Source organism: Seriola dumerili, unplaced genomic scaffold (assembly GCF_002260705.1).
Source record: "Seriola dumerili isolate Sdu_G_001 unplaced genomic scaffold, Sdu_1.0 BDQW01000149.1, whole genome shotgun sequence".
NCBI classification, from domain to species: Eukaryota; Metazoa; Chordata; class Actinopteri; order Carangiformes; family Carangidae; genus Seriola; species Seriola dumerili.
Genome location: NW_019174404.1, coordinates 10,937,177 through 10,960,652, shown reverse-complemented (window position 1 = coordinate 10,960,652; position 23,476 = coordinate 10,937,177). Strand labels below are relative to the sequence as shown.

Here is a 23,476-nt window from a genome sequence, read left to right as displayed (position 1 = left end):
TGGTGTTGAGCATTATCGCTGATCTCTCTTCAGCTCTGCCGTTTCTTTGTGCTGGAACTGCTGGAAGGTGGGTGGGTGGTTGGGGTTTGGGTGGTGATTATAAATAGCAGTGCAGGGTTGCAAGAGGGTCAGCGCTGACCTTTAAGTGGACAGTGAGATTCGCCACTCAGCCGCCACGGGCACACTTGATAGTCTCACACACACACACACACATACACACATATCCGGCCCTTAACTGATGTTAACATCCTGGCCCTTCAGAAGTCAGTGGAGGTTAGGCCCTTTTTAGGGTGTGTGTGTGCGTGTGTAGAAACCACACTAAAATGGCAAAGAACAACTAGGCAAGCGAGCAAGCCCAGAGAATGTGATTTGAAGATTTGGCTTATATTGGGAGGAATCACGAGTGTCCTTTTCTATCTTTGCTCTTAAAGCAGCTCTTGATTCGGCACTCATGCTGCCAGCCACAGCATAGCTTAAGGATTTAGTTATCAGATTTGTCTGCTGGGGTCTCTTGAGCAATATGCTTCAGGTTCTAAAGAAACTTCTTAATAATCAGGGGAGACTTTTCCTCGCTGCCTTTGACTCAGAAACACATTGGAGTTGGTAAGCTTTGAGAAAAATCAGTTTTACTGCACAGCATTTTCTTCTCTCTCTCTCTCTCTGTTTAGCTCTCTGTCTCTCCAACGCTGACACCCTCAGTAATGTTTTCGTATCCCTCTCTCATCATATTTCTCATGCACACATCCCACTCTGTGAAGTAAACTGGAGCATTACTGGTTCAGCCTGAGCATCCCCAGCTTTTTTGTCACATTCATTACTCACTATGTGGATTTTAGTTCCATAACAGACTTATTCCAGATGTATTATCTGCTGCAGAAGAGCACATTTGTCTTCACTTTAGAAGTCCACCCCACTTAACTCGGCAGCACACTGCCTATCAACTGGCCATTACAGCTATCAAACAACCACATGCGCTGATATGAACTTTGCGGTGCAATTAGTGTCATGATGAACGAACTCTGCCATGGCCCTATGATGCTCCAAACTCTCCTCTTACGCATAAATCACCAAGCTGAGGTTTAGTGTTTAACTATTTGTCAAGAATGAGGCCTTAGTTACTGTGAGTGGAGGGTTCAGTTAAGGTTTTTGGGGTCTGGAACAAGGAGGCTCCGTTTCGGCGCTACACATGAGTTTAATCAACATTTCAGGGAACCACTGAGTCCTGAGCCCGTCTCACCGAGAGGCTGCTCGCTCTGAAGCTGCTTGGTTTTTATCAGCCTGGTGTGTTTCCCATTAGCCTGCTTGTCTCTGTGGTTTGCTTTGGGATGCACAGGTCCAGCTTAGTACACGAGAGTTTCAATTATTGGACTAAACCTTGCCACAAATGTATATGGAAAGCAGACGCTGCCACAAGTTGTCAGTTGGCACTGCCAAGACAAGGAAGCAAGAATGAGAGAATGTTAGAGACAGAGGAAAGCAGAGACACAGGGTGTCCACATTACTTGAAGCATTTGATTCAAATCAAGGAAATACGTCTGGATTTTAAGGAGACAAAGAACATGGCGTCATTTAAAGTGAAAACATATTTATGCTCTCCCCCTCTGCCTTTGGGGTGGTGGAGTGCTTGGCAGCTTCCACTGTAACAATAACCTCTCTCAGCATTGATGCTGCGAGTCCACGCGCCAGCATGCTGGTCTGTCCGCCTGTCCACTGTTTTCCCAGAGAGGGCCTCACTGGTTTCATCCACGCGCTTGGCAGACAGTGTGCCAGCGGTTCTGACATGACTCTGACCAGGAGAGGAATGCACCGGACCCGGGCCTGGTTAACTTCTTCACCCACACATTGTTTTACTGGTCACACAGTGCCTCACACTGAAACTCTTGAGCTTCTCAAACACAATGTGCACAGGCGTTTGTCTGTTCTGCAGGCATCTCTCTGTCTTTGGGCCCCTTTATGGAAATGTTTGGCAGTGAGACCACCTCTTTGTGGCATGCATGCGCATGTCATCTGTAAAAGCACAGAGGGCAGCTGTAAAGCAAAGTCAAGTGGCACATTCATAGTTTCAGTGCCCAAAGAGAGGTCGGAAGGGATAGAGTGATGAATTCTGCTCATTCCCCTCAGCTGCAGCGTGTGGGAGGTTGACAGGAGAAGAAAGGCTATGCTCCAGTCAGCTTTGGGACCTATTAGCATTTGGATAAGCTCAGAAAGCTCTCAGTGGCCACACCACACAGAGTGGTTGGACCTAAGCGCCTGTGCTGCTGCAGCTATAAGCTGGGTCCTGTCAATGGGCCCATTGTGCAGGAACGGCTGCTGGGATGCCTGCCGGCCTTTATCTCACTCGTCCTCGGTCTGCTTGAAAGTAGCACGCCGGCTTCCTTGGCGCTCCAAACCGTACATCCATCTTGTCATTTGGCAACTGATTGCTGATAAGAATGGCTTTGTTCATTTTGTCTGTATCGTCTGTTCACTGTGAGGATGACTAAGTCTGAAGTGATTTGTGTCAATTGCTTAATGCCAAGGCCAACAACTCATCATTAGTTATCTGCAAAGGATGTCATTTAAAGTGGTTATACCTCATTGACAAACTGCTGTTGGCATTTCAGGGGAACTGTTTGTTCTGCAGTTCAACATGATGTCCAGAATCACTCTAATGAATTATCAGCTGTCAGGTTATTAGTATTCCAATAATACTGCGCCTTCTCTATAGTTCTCTCCTTCCTTCTCTTGCATTTCTAAAATTCTCCTCATCAACCATCCATTGATTGGTGCCCTCCATCTTTACCAAAGATCTTACAAGGCCAGTAGTGTGTGAAGTGTGAGCCCCATGTTGTGTCTGGGCTGCCTCTCCTGCAGACATGTCTGACCAGTCAGCTGGGAACGTCAGGAATGGACCTCTGACTCTCCACTCTCTCCTTTTTTCTTTCCATCTGTCTGGGTATAACTCCATGATGGATGTCCTTGATTTGTTCTTCTCACCAGCCCCTGGTTGTCTTTGGAAGTCGCAGTAGTCTGCACTCCATGTTTTTAATGGTAGACAGCAAGCCAGAGCTAACATGCAGGGCAGCGAAATGGTTGGAAGTTGGAGATTTTTTTTTTTTTTTTTGGAGGGGGGGCATTATTGTTAGATGGCTTGTATTTGATGAAACTTGTGCAGGCTGTTATAGTTACATTTTAATCACTTATTGGGACAAAATGACAAAACTGTGTGGACACACCACTGAGCTATGTTAGATAGTTCTATAAAAAGACTCAATACTCCTTAGAAAGTCTTTGGAGGGTGTTCTCTTTATAGCAAAAGGAAGTGCCCTGTGTGTGTGTGTGTGTGTGTGTGTGTGTGTGTGTGTGTGTGTGTGTGTGTGTGTGTTTGTGAGTCACTGGCTCCTGTTGGTCTGTGTCTTCAGACCCACAAATAAACAGCAGTAAGCCAGCTGGAAATTGGGAAAAGCACAGGCTTCTCCCAGTCTATATACGGGTTAATACAGTTCATGGGAAAAGGAACCAAACACACACACACACACACGCACACGCACACACACGCGCACACACACACACACACACACACACTGTGCATGTATTTGCACGTGCATACAAACACACACTCCACTCTTCATCCGCGCCTTTGAATGTCCCCATCCACACTGCCCAGGTGTCTGCAGTGGACATTACACACCGCTGCTTTTGTCAATGTTTGAAATCATTGCTGGTGCAGCTTATGTATGTGTATATGCATGCAGGTAACATCTGTGCCTTCTGTGTCCTGCTCATCCTCCCTAGCAGAGGTCACATGAGCGGGGTTCATCTGTGTGCCAACATGGAGCTTCCTCGACCTTTTGGGTCTTGTTAAAGGTTCTAATGGAAGAAAACACTGAGAGGGCTTTGTCTACTGGAGCCCAGCTGTGCCTCTGCGTCCTCCCCTCTCACAGCCTATTCTCTCTTCTTTCAGTCAAAGTGTGTCTGTACTGGCAGTTGGGTGGGGGCGCTGGGGTTTGGGTGACCCACCTGGGCTGGTCTGCTGAGAAGTGAATCTCTGCAGGAGGAGCACTCAGGACTGGGGAGAGGTGTACGAATGGAGCACAGATGCAAAAGTGTAGATTTAGTGTCAGTTTGGATTGCAATTCTTTGCCACCTAAAGATTTATAGGTAATCGTTGTCTTTTTTTGGACTTGGAACATGTGCAAAATGAGCAGCTTTCCAGTCAGACTCTGTCATAAAATGATAATATCCACACATTTGTGTTACAAATTTTTACTTCTTAGCATCTACAACACCTCCTCCCTGTATTTCTTGCCAGACTCGTACATTTGGTGAGAGACATCCTGTAACCACAAGGTCACAGGTTCGAGCCCTGCAACAGCAGATGCGTCCATCACCAGCCATCTGTCCTGTCAAAATGTCCTTGAACAGAAGACTGGACCCCTACCTGTTCACTCGCTGTAAGCAGCCTGGGCAGGAGTATCAGCTAAAAGCCTAAAATGGAATTGATGTAACCTGTGTGTTGCAAGTGTTCTTGTAAGGTCTTGTTTTCGTCCACTAAGAACCTCACTGGATTGGGCTGACAGGGGACACTTCAGCCAGCATGTTAACTGGAATAGGTTAGCTGGTAGTTTGGATTATTAGCTAACAGTGTGCTGCGTTGAGTCTTCGCCAGATGCTGACCTCACCCTGACTTAGCTAGCGTGCTGCAGCAATGGTACTAATCATCCAATCAAGTCACAGAAAGGCCTGCCTGTGTTCACTCTCAAAAACAGATCAGGCCCAGGGAAAAACCCAACTCATCAGCCAGCGTTTCTCAGCAGAGCATACCAGTACACAGACTGGGTGATGTATGGGGTGGAAAGGGGGGGGGGGGTTGAGTCAGGGTTGATCTGAGAGGAGGGAACGTTAAGCAGGATGTAGGGAGAGAAAAGCATCTACTGAGAAAATGATGAAGGGTTCGGATGAGAAATGGAGGCAGAGATGAGAAAGATGTCTGCTCCCTGCTGGAGTCTCTTCATTCATCTGATAAGAGCGGCATATTCTGGTGATGAATGGCCGGTGCCATAAGTCACTCAGAGTTTCATATTTTCATGTCTGAATGATGGGATTAACGAGATGTACTGATTGCTCTGGGTTGTTGGTGTTTGCTTCCCTTGTAGCCTTGGCCACATGTTATGCTGTCCTTGATTAAACTGATATCCGTTTTAACCTTGTGCAGCTGAAATTGAATTGAAATTTCCCACCTCTTAACACTTCAGTATTTGTATTTAGTATTCATCATTTCAGAGATTCTGGTGCCACCTCTAAACCACTGGTTTAAGCTTTAATTCATATTATGTGTCAGAGTTTGTGCAGTTTTCGAATGATTTTTAATGTAATATTCCATTAAGTGAACACTGCACCGTTCTTAATATAACGCAAGATGGTTTTCTCTGCAGTTTACACAGGAAAACTATATCACGCAATAACGGAACAATCTCAAACACAAACATGGTGTTTACTTAAAAGCCTGTGATAACAAACATCATGTTAACTGTAGCAGCGCTTCATGACGTGCTTCCGTCTGCTGCTTGCTAAATTACCCTGATTGTCATCTTCTCAGGTTTCCTCCTCTGCTGAGAAAAGATAACATCCCTCACTCTATCTGTCCTCGAACATCCCCCCTTTCACTATCTTGCCTTCTCTAAATCCAGTTATCTCTCTGCTCTCATGATGATGATGACCGTTGCATATCTCTTCAATCTTAACAGTACTGCTTGCTATTTCCTCTTTTCTTTTTTCATCAGAATGTTATGCTTTGTGTTTACAGCTACGAATGCACCAGTCAGAACTTGTGTAAACTGACATGTTGACATATTTGTGTCTATAACGCTGAACAAATTAATGTATTGTTCTCCATAACCAATCGGTTTTCCACACTGAAGAGTTGTTGAATTTTGTTGTATAGTAACTTGTTTTCTTTGTTTTTATTTCCATTCTACTGAATTTGAAAGTCCCAACAACGAAAAAGTCTCCAAATCATTAAGATTAGTATTTGTAAATAGTTATCATGATGAGTGGATCTAGCCAAACTATCACTACGTTAACTTGTGCGAAATCCGCCTTCTCTTTGTCTTCTTCCTTTGAAGAATCTCCAAGAGCATCCCCACCACTAAGGACGTGGAGCCACTGCTGGAGATCGATGGAGACATCCGCAGCTTTGAGGTCTTCCTCTCTTCCAGGACACCCGTTCTCACTGCCAGAGACGTGGAGATGTTCCTGCCCTGCACAGTCAACCTGGACCCCAAACTCAGGGAGATCATAGCAGGTTCATACACACTCACCGCTTCAGTTCAGATACTTGAAAAACCAGCAGAAAATGTCTTTAGGCTTGTGTTGGACACAACAAGCACATCTCGTGACCTTCCACAGCACATGGAGTTCTTCAGTCGTCATGGAGCTGGTTTAATTGTTATTGCATGACAACAAAACAACAACTAAACTATCTTCATGACAACAATAAGATGTGTGTTTGACACAACAAATAAGTTGGACCTTTTGTTGGGATGTTTTTTTTCATGTTAGAAAGACAGAGCATATGATTCACATTATTTTTATACCCATCAAATCGTTGAGTGACTTGACTTTTAACAGAAGCATCTTCAGTATCTGTGCTGACATTTACATGCGGTTAGAGCCATTTTTATTTTTATTTAGCTTTACAGAGTAGAACAGGGTTCCCACAGGTTCTAGAAATCCTTTAAAGTTTGTGAATTTGAGAAAAAAAAATCTAAGCCTTGAGAGTTTTTGAAAATGGACATAAATTGACATGGATCATTGAAAGTGTTTGAATTTATATATTTTGTGCAAAAACAGAAATTGGTACAAAACATTAGTAAATAGGCTACGTGCTGCTGTCTGCATTTCTCCTGCCATCTCTGTCTCTGCTCAACTTTTTCAATATTTTGTTTTACTGTGCTGTGTTAGAGAAGGCAAGACACCATTTAGGCTGCCATCACTGTAACAAAGCACAACTGAGAAGTGTTCACACATTCAAGCCTCTCTCTCTTTTTAATTGTTGTCTGTGAGCTTCTGCAAAGCCTGCTAGTTGTCATTATATATTATAAAAATTCTTAGTTTTGTAACGGTAATTAACTTTGAACCGTGTCTCAAACTATGCCGTGTCGGGTCCTTGAATTTGAGGCAACTGGACACAAAAAGTCCATGAATTTGATGTTTAAGAAAGCATGGGAACCCTGGTAATAAAGCTTAATATAAATAACTTAGAGTGCAGCTCTATTCTCATGCAAAGTGCAATGCAAATCATAGATACTAACCAGTATCTCAGCATATTTCATTAACTTTTTTTTTCTTCAGGTTAGCTCAAGATGAAACTGTTATCAGGCTTTTAAAATGTCATCACTATAAGACATGTGAGATTCTGTGTGTGTGTGTGTGTGTGTGTGTGTGTGTGTGTGTGTGTGTGTGTGTGTGTGAGAGAGAGATAGGAAGACGTTAATCATGTTACAAGTACCTAAAAGCACTGAGTATACAATAGCTTAGAGAAAGAGAAAACTGTCCTCTATGAGATGTGTTGAATTCAGTGCCAGCTCATTTGGCAGTGACATTACTCATAACATTGCAGCAGGGTTTGCTCTAAAATCGCCCACTGCAGGGGCTCTCAGAAACCTACAGTTTGCTTATCATTTCCGAACAATCAAATGTCGAGCAGGTTTTCACTACAGCACTGTGGGATCGGGACAGTATTTTCACTTGCTGTCACCAATTTGCCTCAAGTGCTGCACCAGATTTCACAGTTTGTAGTTACAGTGACGTAATACTGCATCAGTATTAAACTGTAAGCTAGAGTGGCGCTGTACTTTTGCTACGATGCGTCAGCGTCCATTCAGTCTATACAGGAGTGTCAATGACGCCTAGTGTGAAGCTGCTGCATCATAGCGTTATGAGACCACACAACACACACACACACACACACACACACACACACACACACACACACACACACAAAATCTGTTCCATTAAGCCAAGGTTGAGTCATGGAGGGCGCAGCTGACTAGGCTCTACAACCAGACGTCCAGTTAGTTAAGTACAGCACTTTTTTTCCTAAAAGTGTTGGTGTGTGTATATACTGCATGTATCCACCAAACATGTGTTTATTTGTGTGGGTTTGCTGAAAAGTGTATAGGTATTTTCACCTCCGCACGTGTCCCCAGGGAGCGGAAGGTGACCAATGCTCTTACCCAGTCATCCAGCTCCCTCCACTCCCTCCATGGCCAGTCAGTACTTGGTGCCCAGTGTCCTGTGGCCAGCCAGTGGGCAGTGCTGTCAGTGATACCCGCCCATGAGGCTGACTCACATCATAAGGCCCCCATTGTGTTCACAGGCTGGATTGGGTCTCACTCAGCGTGTCATTCAGCAGCCACTTGTATAACCAGGAGACATTCTGGTGCCTGCTTCTGTTTCTGGTTCTTACTTTCTTGCCAGCCACACAGAGCCACTCTGTTCTGTCTCTGGGCTTATTTAACTTTAATTTGGGAGGTTTTACCAAAGCTCCCTACTCAGCTCATACTCGACTCAAAGTCAAATTGATTTATGTGAAAACAATTGTGGCAAAGCACTTATGTGACAGTGTCTATGAGTTCACATGGTCTGTTTTGTTTGTTTACATGGGCGAATTTATTTGTCAGGGACAGCAAGGGGCTCCATGTGCCAGAGTCGTCACATGGCTGGTATATCTATTGGAAAACACAGAATATCAACACGCCTGCTGGTTTGTGAGCAAACAGAGTAATAGAAATCAAAGTGAGAACTGAATTCACAGCTGAAGGTCGTTGTAATCGTAACATCTGCGCTGCTTTTCTCTCCAGCATTTAGTTGTTTGATTGTCTTCTATTTTGGATAAGGAGAACATGTTCAGGAACAAGGTTCTTGTTGTATTCCCCACAGTGCTTTGAGAATCAAGGAATTTTACTCTTGCGTGCGTTGATTGTTTGATATGTATTTTTCTCTGTGGATTCACAACTGTCTAAACTCTCTAGAGATGATGAAATAAAGCTAAATTATTGATGCGTGGGTGGATCTGAAGGGTCTTTATAGTCATCGCCAAGACATGATCAGCAGCATCGCAGATAAACAGTTCCTTCTCTCTCCCGCTCTTGTTCTTGTTTTCCCCCGGCTCTGTCCACTCTTTAGATGTGCGTGCGGCCAGGGAGCAGATGCACATGGGAGGAGTGACCTATCCCACGCTGCCCCTGCAAGAGGCAGTGCCCCGTCCTCAGTCAGGTTATGGCCATCACTCTGCTGCTTGCTCCCCAGCAGGCTCCTTCACCGGATCCCTGCCTCCTCAGCCCCACAGCTCCTACTTCAGCGGGATGACTGGCCCGCAGCACCCCTTCTACAACCGGGTGAGACAAAACAGGGACTCGTATGTAGATAACAAGTCCTGTACCTAATGTTTATAGTTCATCAGGGGCCCGTGTTGGGAGACCCCAGGTGAAAATGTGATCTTCTTACGGGTCCAAAAATAAGTAAATGTTGGTCAGGATCTCCACTCCATGAAGCAAAATTGGAATCACTGGCTGCTTTCTGACAGCGACAGAAGGAAATTGTTTCTGCCCCCTGAGTGGCACACACTGATCCACACATCCACAAACAACCACACAGCACTTGGCAGTTATATCATGAGTAAATTGTGCAGTTAACAGATCTTTGTATGTAGCATACAGTATGACAATCATATCTTTTCCCCACTGCATTTTTGTTATACGTGTGCCTGAGCCCCCTCCTATGATTTTATGATTTCCATTTTGTTTTTACCTCCTCTCCACGTCCTCCTCTCCTTAGCCTTATTTCCCCCATCATGTGTATCACCTGCCACGGCATTACTCCCACCATGTCCCCCCATCTTCGCGTCCCTCCATTAAACCACCTGGCCATCCTCAGGACACCAGTGGACTTGTAAGTAAAGAAATAGCGCTATATACACTGAACTTTTGCTTTCATCTTGCACTGGAGCAGATATACTACTTGTTGTTGCAGTTACATTATATAACAACACTGTCTGTGTGATTGGATTGATTGAAAGCTGTTTCTGTCTTCTACATTACACTAAGCAGTTTCCCAGCAGTACCAGTTAAGGGAGATGTTATTCCATTTGTATTAATAATTCTCCTAAATATAATAAAAACTTACAAAGACTCAGGCTCAGGATATAGTGCTATTATATCACTTAATGTTTACTATGCCATCAGGTCCATTGTGTCAGCCTACAGCAAGTCTGATTCCATTTCTTCTTTTAACACCTCCTTTTCTTACATCTACGTCTCTCCTCCATCCCTCTGTCTCCATCTCCTCAGTGTGATGTCATGTGTTTTAATTTTACATTTTCCATTACCTCCTGATGTTTTTAATATCACCCTGTTTCCACTGCCCCTGTGCCCAATCCCTGTCTAGCTCCTGATGCTGCCGGGGCTATTTCTCTTCTCGTTTATGAGCCCAAACCCAGAGTAAAGAAGTGAAAGGTTATTCCATAAATTGAGCGGTCATGAACTCTACCTTCATTAGCCCATGTCTCCATTCTGTGCCCATGTCAGGATGTTATTGCAGAGGATGCCAGAGAAAACCTCCCCTCCTGTCCCTCTGAACCCGCCATGGTAACCTGACTAACATGAGCTGACGTATAAGCACATGCACTGCACACTAACACGTATACATACAGTTCTGGAGCACTACGGATATGCAAATATGCAACTGATTCTTCATTATCTGCCTGCTGACCTGATGCTTAAACCTCATTTGTCATTTATTGTGTTGCATGCATAAAATGCACGTCTGTATGTTTGACCGACTGCTTATTTGTTGCTGTGAAAAGCAACAGCAGTCACGGTTGGCTGCTCACTGCAGAATATGTAGAGTAAATACACAAACTACAGCATTAATTACAGCAGTAAATATAACATGCTGAGTGAAGTTAACTCTGATATTGGCAGAGCAGCACTTCCCATTTTCTTATAAATGGACATTAAAGTCTCGTTAACCCACTTCAGGAATGCATGGAGTTACACTGAAAATAACTAAAATCTCTACACCCAGATATTCACACATTTCAAGAGAAGGCAGCCACAATTAGAACAATTTAATGATAACACTATTCAGGAGATTTCTGCGCCACAAAGCCACTTATCAGGGCACTGCCAGCAAGCATTTTAAGGGAGCTGTATGAAAGATTTAAATGTAGATCACCATGTAACGTTTCTTCCATGTATCTCTGCTCAATCTGTATTTCTTGTCCGTCTCAAAACATTTTTATAAATCCTTTGCTTTAAACCTTCGACACTATCTTAAATTTTTATATGGTTTTTCATTCCTCACATCTTCCCCTGCTCTTTTGTCTCCTTCCTTCCTCAGTATAAATTTCCTCAGTTTCCTCCGATTCTGGCTTTTCCATGTACATTAGCCCATCTTATCCCTTTGTGGTTCACACTTTATCTCTTTGTGCAGTGCTCATGTGTGGCTGCATTTCTACAAGTCTGTGAATGTGGATGTGTGCGCACACTCGCTCATTTGTGTGTGACTCTTTGGGTATGTAAGCGGGCCTAGCCCAGTGTAATTGCCTCGCTGATATAAGTGTGAGTATGGATTCCGCGGCCTGTCGGGATTATCATCAGAGCAACTGTTGGGGCTGGCAACACACACACACACACACACGCACGTACACTGACAATGAGCCCAGCGCTGGTAGAGCTTATCTCCTTACCAAGACGCTTCCTCCCTCACAGAGCTCTGTTTCCTCTTCCCCATCCTTCTGCCCAGCCCTGAGCTCAGCCCAGCTGTAATTACGGTCTTATCACACACACACTGGGCGGGTTCACACATAAACACACACACACACACACACGCAGACACACCCGCAGACATTTACGCTTTTGCTCACATTCTTAGAACACACGATCGCAGTCTGAATCGAGGAGTCATATTCAAGGCCTTAGCTGAATTGAAACTTCTGCTTTTTCTGCACGGAGCAAGAGATGTCTCATTCTCTTACTGGGTCTTTCTCTCTGTCTCCGTCTCGTCCGCAATCCATTCTGTCTGCAAAGATTATGACTGTAAAAGCCCGCTGACTCCAGCGAAAACAAAATCTCCTTGTGTAATAATTCTACTTCCAATAGCCTCTTCCTTTCCAGTCTGACGTGGCTGGCTGGCTGCGCGGCTTCTGTTAAAGAGCCGTCTCCTCCCCTGCTGCGAGGCAGATAAATGTCTGTCTGCGCTGTTGTCAATGTCTCTCCTGTCCTCTCATGATGAGTTCAACATGTGTGCTGCTTGTCTGTCTTTTCTGTCTTAATCCCCCCCTCACCCCCCCCTTCTTTTCTCACAGGTACAGTCCCGGGTTTATAATGTCATAAATGTCTGTGTGTATTTTTGTCTGACAATTTGTCTGTCTGCTTCCTTTTGTCTCCTTATGAAGCATTTAAAGTCGCTGCCTTACAAATTAAAGCAGGTACACCTTTGGTTTCATGGCTACTTTCTTCACCACATCCAACCTTTTTTCCATCTTCTGCCTCACGTCTCTGTTTAATCTTTAACACTAACACACTGGTTCATTAAGCATGCTGTAGAAAGACTCATCACTTAGACATCAAAACACAACTAAAGGTCCTGGTCTCTCTGTAGTAGTTCAGTAGATGCACTAACATAGTTTCATTCTAGAGAAAACTCTTTATTATGTGGACATGAACAGTAGTTAAACTCCCTGAGTGCCAGTTTTCATCCTCTTGCCCACAACTACAGAAAGTTGGCACCTACTATTGTGTACTGTATTGTGTGAGCTGCTTATTTTTTTTTGTCTAACAACCACTCACAGGCCGACTAAGCTCTGCTCTCCTCTCCCTCGAAACCAGAAACAAAGCCGGGGGGCTTAGTCTGAAGCCATGTCTTAATGGTGTTAATAGCTAGGAGAGAGCAGAGATGACGAGGGAGGGAGTAGGAGGAAGAGATTGGGGAGAGAGAGAAACAGTGATGGAAAAGAGAGTAGGAGGTCAGTTCTGGAGGCTGAGAGGGAAGGAATGTGAGAGAGAGGGAGGGAGGGAGGGAAGGAAGGAAGGAAGGCAGGAAAGAAGGAAGTTAGAGCGAGGGTTCAGTGAGTGAAGAAAGGGAAGGGAGTGGGACGAAGGAGGGTGGATGAGGTTTGTTTAGTTTGTGCGCCAGCGGGGTGGCATGTAGACTGTCTGTGAGGCCTTAGACAGCATCAACAGGCCACTGGTATTAGTCACATCAAGCCTCGCAGCTCCTTAGGCGGCCACCGCTTCAGTTGAGGCTCGGCTCAAGAGTGGCTCACAGACTTACAGACTCCAATCCTTAAGTGTTGTGCACACACTTTAGTTGCTTATATATACACTGAGAAAAAGAATAAGAGCAGGTAACAGTGTATTTGGATAGGTTGGCAGCTTTGTTTACTTTTACACTTACACTGTGTGACTGATAGAGAGAATTACTGTGTGGGATTGTGGTTTTGCACCTCTGTGCGCCTCGCAGTAACAGGCCTGCACGTCTCTTTGCCAGGAATTGTTACTTGTTTTGCCCTAATCAATAGGTTAGGAGTGATGAGTTGCTCTAACAGAGTGTGCGAGTTTGCCCTGGAAACCTTAACTCACGAAAACCGCCTGAATAAGTCGTCTGTTTTCTAATCAGATATGCGTGTGTTTGTGTAGGTCTCTCCTGCAGTCCTGCTCAGCTCCATGAACACAGATGCAGTTTGTGAGCGTCTTAAACAGATGGATGGAATCGACCCCAACATGCTGCCTCAGTACACCTCCACCGTCAAGAAGGTGCGTCCGTTAATAACACTCAAAATTTGATCCATGTCTCTATTAAACATGAGCTTCTTGTTTTAGTAGAAAAGACCGAATAGGTTTTCTGATACTTTGCATATACTTGATGTATGTTTGCATAGCTTCTCTCCAGCCCCCTTTGCACTGCCTCCTCACATGATTGTGTTGTACGCCCGATTCTAATTTACACACGTTAATAACTTCAATCAATCAGTGAACAAACCAGTCTGTCCTTTCCTTGTCCATTGCAGGCTAATATAAATGGTCGGGTGCTGTCCCAGTGCAACCTGGACGAGCTGAAGAAAGAGATGGAGATGAACTTTGGTGACTGGCAGCTCTTTAGAGGAATGGTGAGACTACATTACTCTCTCACTTGCCTCACAGCAAGGTTTAATATTGTTGCTCTGTGGGGTTCTTATGTATAACAGCTAAAGTTTTAAATGGGATAAAAGAAGATTTTTATTTGTTGAGTCAAATCAAAAGAAATGGGCCATCAGTACCTAAGCGATAAAGAAAGCATCAGTCCACCTACAACTATAACCCCTTCATTACTCTAGAGTAAAGGCCTGAAATAGATTTACAACAGCACACATTCTCCTCTGTGATACTTTGCAGACACTTAGCCAGCCAGCGCCTTCCTGTTGATACATGTCAGCTCTTGTTTATTCGAAAAAGAAGCAAGACAGCATCACATAATATGACATCTTGTTCTCCGCTGAGATATTAGGATAGGAGATTTTATAATCCGTATTACGAGAAGGGTGCTCGTCATTCAGCCAGGAGTCCAGTCGGCTGAGCCGGGGCTGAAATCACTAACACATGTAGCCGGCTCCACTTCATCAAATGTCAGTCTGTGCTCCTAATACCAGACCACAGCCCCAGATTGGTCATGTTTTACCGGAGATCTGATGCAGAGCTCACATAGGAGCAGCAGGAAAGTGCAGCAGCCTGAATGCTCCATGTACTAACTAGTGTTGTGTTGCCAGGATGCAGCCAGCGCAGCCATCTGGTTCAAGATGGCTGACTGATATCTGGATGAAGGGAGGTTATTGTCGGGTGGTAGTGGACAGCTGAATAGCTCCACTTAAGGAACAGCTCACAGTTCTCCTCTCACAAACACATGCTTTTGTTGTTGTTGCTGTCTAACATACTTGTTTTGTATACCACATGCTTTGAAAAAACATGTTGACGACTAACTCTGAGTCCTGAAACCCAAATCAAATGACTTATTGCTCTGAAATATTGAGTTGTGATGTATTTTTCCAGGTGATGGAACAACGTCATGCTGAAAGCCAGGCTGTGCTTCAGGATGAGTCCCGAGCTGTTAGCGAGCAGGGCAGCAGCGTGCACCACGGGGAGCCCAGCAGACGCTCAGGGGGAGCCCAGCATGAATCAGGGGCCTTCAGCCTCAACCTCAGCTTCGAGGAGCTCAGTGGAGCAGGGCTGGAGGAGCCGCAGAGACACACCAACAACTCACACTGGCCGGTCAGTCTTCCTGTCAAGAGCTTAGTGTAAATATACCACTACAGCAGATACGATCACACACATCCAACGTGTATCTGCACATTTTACTCACCCATATACATGTGTAAAGCAGATAAGCATTATAAAAGCTGCTGGTGCATGTGAACGTGTTACACTCACATAAAGGATCGCAAGGTCACACACCCCAAACTGTCACATGGCTACGTGTCCTCTGCACCGAGCACCCATTTAGCCAGTGTGTTAGTGACCTCAGTGGTTTCACATTAATGTGGTTTTGAGTGAGAACAGAGAGCAGCAGAGGAAGCTCATGGTGCTCTTAAAGATGGCAGAATTAAAAATACACACACACAAACTGCAGTGCACTAAAATGTGTCAAGGGGCCCCCTGTTTGTTATTTTCACCTTCCCTATTCCCAATTTGCAAAATCTCTGAGACACGAGCAGACACTCACACGTAGACAGCTGGCTCCGCTGCTATTTTATATGATCTCACTTTGTGATGCGTTTCAAATTCAAATCATCCAACACTGAAAACACACCCCGGCTTTCATTGCCACTCAGTCTGCGTTCTTTGCCAGCAACTTTTTCACTGTATCCAATTTTCATATTCTGAATCTTTCATTTGCTACTAATGTAACTGCAACATTTCTACATTTATTAAACTGAGGCGTCATGCATTGTAGGATAACATCATTGTAGGTTAACAGCCATAAAGCCCTCTCACTCTGCAGTCTACAGCATGTACATATTCCTTAACAAACTCGCATGGATGTTTACACACCAACCCAACCCTTTCTTGTCTTGTCAGGTGGCAAATCACCGGACCTCAAGCATGTCCAGCCTCAACTCCCAGGAATCCTCTAATGACATCTGCAAGCTGACAGACAAGCAGCAGGCTGAGTATCGTGATGCCTACAGGGAGTACATCGCTCAGATGGCCCAGCTGGAGATGTCCGGCAGTGGGGGAGAGAGGCCGGTGCAGCCCCACCCCGGACAATTCCTGCAGGCTGCCAGCTCAGAGGACAAAGGGGTGGGTGGACAGTCACAAGTACACTGTCAAGTTTTTGTCAACGCATCACTGACAGCATACATACTTTGGTCAGAGTAGAGGCTCCCACTGTCAGATTACAGGAAAATAACTTATACACGTCATTAACTTGTGTGGACGTGACGTAGGTCAGTCTCTATGTTGCGTTATTTGAAAACTTGTGTTTTTAAATGTTTTATTTTTCTAGCCTGTGCAACGGCAAAGTTCTTATTCTGGGCCAGGAAAGGGGAAATCTCTGCTCTTTGCATTTCTTAATTATTGGCTTATACTCTTTATTTTTCTTGGCACATTAAGCAGGGACATGAATCCACTCTTCAGAGGCCTCCCTGCCAATAGCACAGGATACTGTATATTTTCATGTTATTCTCATCGAATTCTCTTCCCATTCCTCAGGCCAAGGAAGGAGCTGACCAAGATGGCCGCAAGTCCTTCACCAAGAGAGGGTCGAAGACAAGCGATGCCACAGATTTCCCCTCAGGGACCGATGGCCAGCCCCTAGACCCCATCAGTGAAGAGGATGAGAAGCTGGACCACAGCTCATCCTCCAGGACTCCGGGCACCAGGAAGAAGGGAGCTGGGGCGTACTACCACAAGCTTCCCAACGATGAAGACTCAGGCCCAGACGAAGCTGACAACACCACACCTCTTCTCCACAGAGAGGCAACAGGAGGTGTTCTGTCTTCCCACAGAGCCTCCCAGCCCACTGGGCTGACCAAGCCTAACTTCCTCAACGAAATCCTCCTGGATAAGAAGGAGTCGTCCGACTCAGGGATGCGCTCCAGTGACAGCTCCTCCGACCGCTCCTCCGACCGCTCCCTGGAGGAGGCTGAAGGAGACGCTGACAGGGAGAGAGATGCTCTGAAGCCCAGTCTGATTGAATTGGAGTTGGAGGGGTTGGTGAAGAAGAGAGGCCTCCTCCCCAGCAGCCTTAGCGGCCTACAGGATGCCACAGTGGCCCGCATGTCCATCTGCTCCGAGGCTCCGTCCGAGGCCAGCCTAATGGCCAGCAGCCCAGATGAAGGGTGGCCGTCCAGCGGGGTGAGCAACCTCAACCGCACCGCCAGCAACACCACCCTTAATAACAACACAAGCAGCCCATCTGACAGCACCACCAACACTAACACCAACAACAGCCATCAGCAGCAGGCTAACATCACAGGCACACAGTCCTCCACCTCCTCCTCCGGCTTCAACGACTCGCCAGCTGTCATCATCACCCCCGGCAGCAGCAGCACTGCCAACACCACGGCTGACACCATCCACAACCAGAACCTGCGCACCATCAGCCTGGGAGATGAGAGGGAGAGTGTCCTCTAAGGAGCCATATGTGTTCGTTATTCAGAGAAGGGTCATGTAGGCTGTTGTTCTTGATGTTGTTGGTTCAGATAATCTCGCTGTTGATGTTGTGATGTGTTCAAAAGAAGAGTAGATATGTGTTCTACTGTTAGGAAGAAAATGTAGGAAATATTGGCTTTGAATCAAGAGTAGTGAGATTAAAAGCTTTAATTAGTTGTGGTTTGTAGAGAAAAAAAAAGCACAAATTTGATACATTCATAATTACATCTGGAATTTAATGATACCAAATATGTTTCAGTCAGGTCAAATTTGGAGAGCTTTAACTTCTTGTTACAAGGCCTTTTGCTGTCCCATGTGTTTGGATAGTTAGTGTGATGATGAAATGTTAATTGTTGTGGACATCACATGTTACAGGAAAAAAATGTTGCTTCAGGAAATGTAGTCATGAATGAAAAAAATCAATGTTACTGAAGCCTTTGTCTCAGAGGTGTTTTGTGTGGTGCTCTGTGTGGTAGTTTTTAATAGATGCCAGTGTACACAGTAGTACTTTGTAGTACTTGGTGGTGTTGTTGGTACTTTCTGTGGTAGAAGAAGTGCATGCACCTGACTCCAAAGTGGCGATGGTTTTTTCCAAAGTTCCCTAGTGAAACTGTGTTTTGTGAATCAATAAAACTTTGCTGACTTTGTTGACCCTTGAAATTGGTGTCATGTTTTCTCCTTTTTTCTGCTGCTTCATGCAGGAAAATCAACTGTGTATAGTGAAGTCCGTGGAGAAAAGGATTAACCTGGTAAATAAATTAGAATAATTCAACTAAAAGTCCTCTGTTTAACCATTTGATGTTTTATCCTTCGCAGTTGAATGGAAAACTAACATGTAAGTGGAGGACGTCATTGGAAAGTTTCATATAGGCCGACAGATGGCGCACTCTCCATACAAACGTGCTGATGGCTGCTGGACTCTACCTGTCAGTGTTATAAACTACTGAGTAACAACTTCAGCTCAGTGACTCTCAAAGTTGGGTGCTGCGACCTGCTGAGGATTATTTTAAGGTACTTTTTTTTCATCTAACTGTAAATGAATCTTAATTGGACTTAATATATAAATGATCACTTGATGTTTTTTTTCATATTTCTCACGTGGTGTGTTAGGTAAAGAGTGAGCTCACACTTGGTGTAAAAGATCCCATTAAATGGTCCTTGGGGTAAAATCATCACATGTGGGTCTGAAGTCTAACGAGCGGGTTTGTGGTGTGAAAGAATGTGAGAGGCCACGCTGTGGACTTGTGAGGGCGATGATGATTGACAGGTGGCTTTTCTCTACAGGGTAGCAGTCTTGTGACAGTGGCCTGTATCTCACTTATCTGTCGTTTTTGATCTTCAAGTCCTCAGTTGGCCGATTTGCCAGACCCAGATATATTTGTTAGAGTAGTTGACCCCTCCATTGTTTACTTCTATGTGTTCATATTACCTGGTTAATTGTTTGGCAACAAGCAGCAAAGTTTACTGTCCCTAGGTGCTCTCACTCCCTGGGGTAACTTACCACTGTGGGTGGTAGAGTCAGTGCTATCTGGTCTATCAAATGACAGAAGAGGTACATTTGTCAACGGAAAACAACACAGGGCAAAACCAAAATACTGTTTTAAAGAAAAGGAATTACTACCCCCCAAAATATTACTTTGGGAGCAGTAACGCATCACCGGCCCAGTTTCACCTCAAGTTAAATTTAAACAATTGTATACTTTTTTTTTTTTTTTTTTTTTTTTTAAATATAAAACATAGCCTACAGCACAGAACATTAATGGCTCAGGCTGTCACGCTAAACCATTTAATCCTATTTACTTTACATAGCATGTGAGAAAGTAAAAGTGCAGCCAGTGCGCCTTAAATAAGCTTTTACGCAACTGTTTGCCTCTAGGTCGTGTTGACGCTGTGTTTCAAACTATTATAGGTCACATACACTGCAGGTATGATAAGGACACTTTGTTGTGGGATTTGTTTAAGTGCGTCACATGTTCACTGTACATACAGCGCGGTCATGCCCGTATACTTTATAGGAGGGGGAAGTCAGCTGGATGCACAGCTGGGGGAAGGACTTTACGCTCTGGTTTGACGTCTCCTGATCCACTGACAGACACTGAATTCTCACCAACACCATCACCACACCCCTCCCCCAAAACTGGACTGCCCCCAAATGAAACATGTTCAGATTGTGTTTTTGATTTATTTTTGTATAAAAAAGGTACAATTTACATTACTTTTATAAAAAGTTTCAGCATAATTAAGTACAACATTACACTTTTGCAGAAGTTTCAAATTCCTGCAACTATACAAGATAAACTCCCGATAAGAGTTCACAAGGTTTCATTCTTTCATTTCAACTTTTTTCTTTTTTTTTTTCCTTCTTTTTTTTTTTTTTTTTTTTTTTTAAACAACGTCCAGTCCTTCATGTGCCAACAATTCTGACAAGACAAGACTAAACTTTTTACAGTAACTAACCAAGTTGTCTTTTCTAATCACGTTCCCACCTCCGCAAAAAAGCGAAGACTTCAACAAGGAGAGGGACAAGGGGTGAGGGGGGAAATAATCCTTGTGACAATAATCTCGTTTTTCCTCCCACTGTAGGGAATATAACGCGCCTTCCATTTCCAGAAAGGACCCACAAATAAAAAGTCTTAAGTTAAATAATAATGAAGTGTCCAAACAGAAAACACATCACATAAGATTGTCCCATAATAACCAAAAGTCTCTTGATTTCAGCGTCAGAAGAAAAAAAGAAAAAAAAAAATCCAGGCCTGGAGGACAGAGGTTGGAAGGGGTGGTGGGTGTGTGTGTGTGTGTGGGGGGGAAAGTCCTGCTCCCCAGGTCCTGTGTGTGTTTTTGCGTCTTGACCAAACACCTGCAAAAGATTGAGAAAGAGAGGCGTGTTTAGAAAATGCAAACAGGGCAGAGATCCGGACAGACTGGCGCCAGGGAGGAAGCCGCAGTTTTTAACATTTAACCAAACACTCCCAATACTAAGCAAACCCTGCGCTCCAGATGTACACACACACACACACACACACACACACACACACACACACACACACACACACACACACACACACACACACACACACACACACACACACAGCTAGAGAGAGGGAGAAGAGAGGACACACATACACACACTTTTCGCACAACTTCAACCTACAATCTGGGGAAGAATCAGCGTAATTGCCGCTCAGCTGGCGCCTACCCACTTCTTGTACCAATTATGTGCAGACATCGTAGTAGCAGTAATCCAAACAGCCATTATTTTTCCTGTTGCAGATGCTCTTCATTATAGACACAAGAGGATATAATACAACCCTGACGACTGCTACTTATGTACAGTAACCCAAGCAGCCTGGAGCGAATACCGTCCATTTTATTCCATCCAGAAAAAAAATAAATAAATAATAAAAAAATATATATATATGTATGCCTTTAGAAACAGGAGATGAGTCAGAGAATTATATTTGATTATAAGGCGATAAATCTTTGGATCTGGGTCACCTTACTGACACCCTCGCGTCCTGAAGAAGCTTAAGTCTCTACTGCGATTCTAGAAAAATAAAATAATCATATGATCAAAAACTGGATTCAAGTGAAGCCAACTGTCCGTGCCTTGTCATAAACTGACGCCCCAGTGTTGCAGCACATTCTCATGACAAAAAAAAAACAAAAAAAAACAAAACACATTGGGACCATTACAGCAACGTGAGACGACCAACCACATTAGCAAGGGAACAAATGGATTGGTAAATGGTAATTCTAACCCATTCTGCTTCAGCAGACTGGGAGACAGGCTGTAGCGGAGCCTGAGAAGCCCTGGACAGAATGCAGCAGCAGACATGAGGACAGCCTACTTACCGCTTTAACGATGCAGAGTCCGGCTGTCATCTGTCATCAGCTCTGATGGCAACTCCGGGGACTGAAAACAAACAAACAAACAAACAAACAGACCAAATGTTAATTTCCTTACGCAGCATCCGATTGAGGTGCCTGGCGTTTGCAACAGTGCTATATAGGTCGAATCTCTTCCTCATCTGATTGTGAACACAAAAGAAAAAAAAAAAAACATGCCATTTTCCTTTTTTCCAACAAGCCATTTTGTGCGAGTTACGCATAGGCTACAAAGGCGCAACGGCTATGCGCACAAATAAAAACCCACTAAATATCTCCCACAACACACCAGGCTTTGGTTTTTCTAAGTAAGGTGCTTATTTAGCTACGGCGTAATTACCTGTAATGACAAGATGCTGATATCTGTGTTGAGGGTGGTCAGAGGGGTCCTGGATGGAGCCTGCCCCGGCCGCGCAGGGTGATGCAGGCTGGTTAGTGCGACACTGGAGTCCAGCGCAATCTGCAGGTCCAGGATGTAGTCGATGACATGCTGCAGGATTTCCATCTTGCTGACGTTCTTGTTCTGGGGGATGCTGGGCACCAGCTCCTTCAGCTTGGAGTAGCAGTCGTTCATGTTGTACAGCAGGCTGAGCGGGTCATCCACCGGGGTCTTGCTCCGAGAGATTCCCAAGGAGTGCTCTGATAAATTCGCGTTGTTTTTCCGGAAGGACCGCACTGGGCTTATTGCTTTCATTTTGTCAGTGTTCAGGTGAGCGAGAGGCTTTGCCTGAGTCGATTTCTTGCTTCTTTTTAAGTCCTGTTTTAGCCAGACGATCGGCGATCAGACTGGATTACTAAACTGTCAGTGTGCTTTATATAGGCAGCAGGCTGGGCATGCGACACGGGCGGGTCGAACGCGCTGATTGGGAGCGGTCACGGTGTCACTCAGCGTCGTCCAGCTCTACTATTGGCTCTTTGTGCCGAAATCCCTCCCCTTATCTTCCGCGTTACCAGTGGCAACGCGAGTTGTAGGCGGAACCCAGAGGTCGCTTCAGCAGCTCCGGTGGGCAATTTGGAAAATTAAGCCCTTACCTGTTTCTGATCAAGAAAATGAATGATTCGCATGGCTGTCAATTGACTATGGCAAGGTGTGAGCACGCGCCAGCGCCTTTGCCCACACGATTTAAATTTGATCTTGTAGTTTTGTCATGGAGATCAAGCAGAGATGTATTTGGAAAAAATGAACTTAAAAATCAAAAGGCGAGCAACCAAACTAAAAACAAATTTACAGGCTACATATACAGGATTTATGTCTAATAACTTATCTGACTGACAGAACAATAACACACCGTCATCCATCATTTATTCCTCTTCTTGTGCCAATAGTAGGCTACCAGTTTGGTTGAGGTGCGGTTTTGGAGGTGTGGAGCAGTGATGGTAGGTAGCTGCCATATCAGGCGCTCCTGATGATTCTTAATTCACACCAGCCCGGACCGGTGTGAAGGCAAGTTTCAGAGTCTGAACAGCAAACTGAGAGAGAAAGAGCTTCCAGCAGGAGAGTGTTTGAGTGGCAAACTGAAGCAGCTTCCAGCAGGAAAACGGTCAGACCGAGAAAAGAAAAATACTATTGAGTGTTTTTACGCACGAGGAAAAAAATGTGTCCCTGTGCACTAAAGCTTGTGGATCTGTTTGAGCTTATGTGATAATACTTGTCCGAAGTGTGTGATTCACTACATTGACGCACATATTTTTTTTTATTTGCTGTTACCAGCGGTGTCTCAAATTTAGCACAGTTAAATGTGCTGTGAAATGTGATTATCAAAACATTTAGACATGGTGCGCCACAGTGCCGATCAGAAAATCAATAAATTATTAGATGATTTACAAGTTCAGTTTGTTGTTTTTCACACACTTTTACTAGCCTATATAAGAAATATAACAGACTCATTTAGTGCTTTGTGTGAGCACCATAGATTTGTTTC

At 44.5% G+C, this 23,476-nt stretch overlaps 2 protein-coding genes across 4 annotated transcripts in view; one reads left to right on the top strand and one right to left on the bottom strand.

The window, feature by feature from the left end:
- Positions 1–18,329, top strand: part of kidins220 (kinase D interacting substrate 220) — a 45,955-nt gene extending 27,626 nt beyond the window's left edge. For 2 of the 3 annotated variants that reach the window (XM_022751220.1, XM_022751218.1), the window contains 9 exons: positions 6,105–6,283; positions 9,169–9,380; positions 9,820–9,933; positions 12,440–12,472; positions 13,683–13,799; positions 14,054–14,152; positions 15,069–15,287; positions 16,095–16,316; positions 16,728–18,329. In XM_022751220.1, the coding sequence (XP_022606941.1) occupies positions 6,105–6,283; positions 9,169–9,380; positions 9,820–9,933; positions 12,440–12,472; positions 13,683–13,799; positions 14,054–14,152; positions 15,069–15,287; positions 16,095–16,316; positions 16,728–17,651 (2,119 nt within the window). In that variant the 3' untranslated portion in view covers positions 17,652–18,329. The remainder of the gene's footprint in view (positions 1–6,104; positions 6,284–9,168; positions 9,381–9,819; positions 9,934–12,439; positions 12,473–13,682; positions 13,800–14,053; positions 14,153–15,068; positions 15,288–16,094; positions 16,317–16,727) is intronic. The other variant, XM_022751219.1, reaches the window with a different exon arrangement.
- Positions 18,330–19,837: 1,508 nt separating this feature from the next.
- id2 (inhibitor of DNA binding 2) lies at positions 19,838–22,336 on the bottom strand. Its single transcript, XM_022751217.1, has 3 exons — positions 21,895–22,336; positions 21,522–21,582; positions 19,838–20,526 (listed from the first exon to the last, which is right to left on the bottom strand). Exons 1-2 carry the CDS (start codon positions 22,246–22,248, stop codon positions 21,526–21,528), a joined length of 411 nt encoding a protein of 136 aa, XP_022606938.1. The 5' UTR covers positions 22,249–22,336; the 3' UTR covers positions 19,838–20,526; positions 21,522–21,525.
- Positions 22,337–23,476: the final 1,140 nt, after the last annotated feature.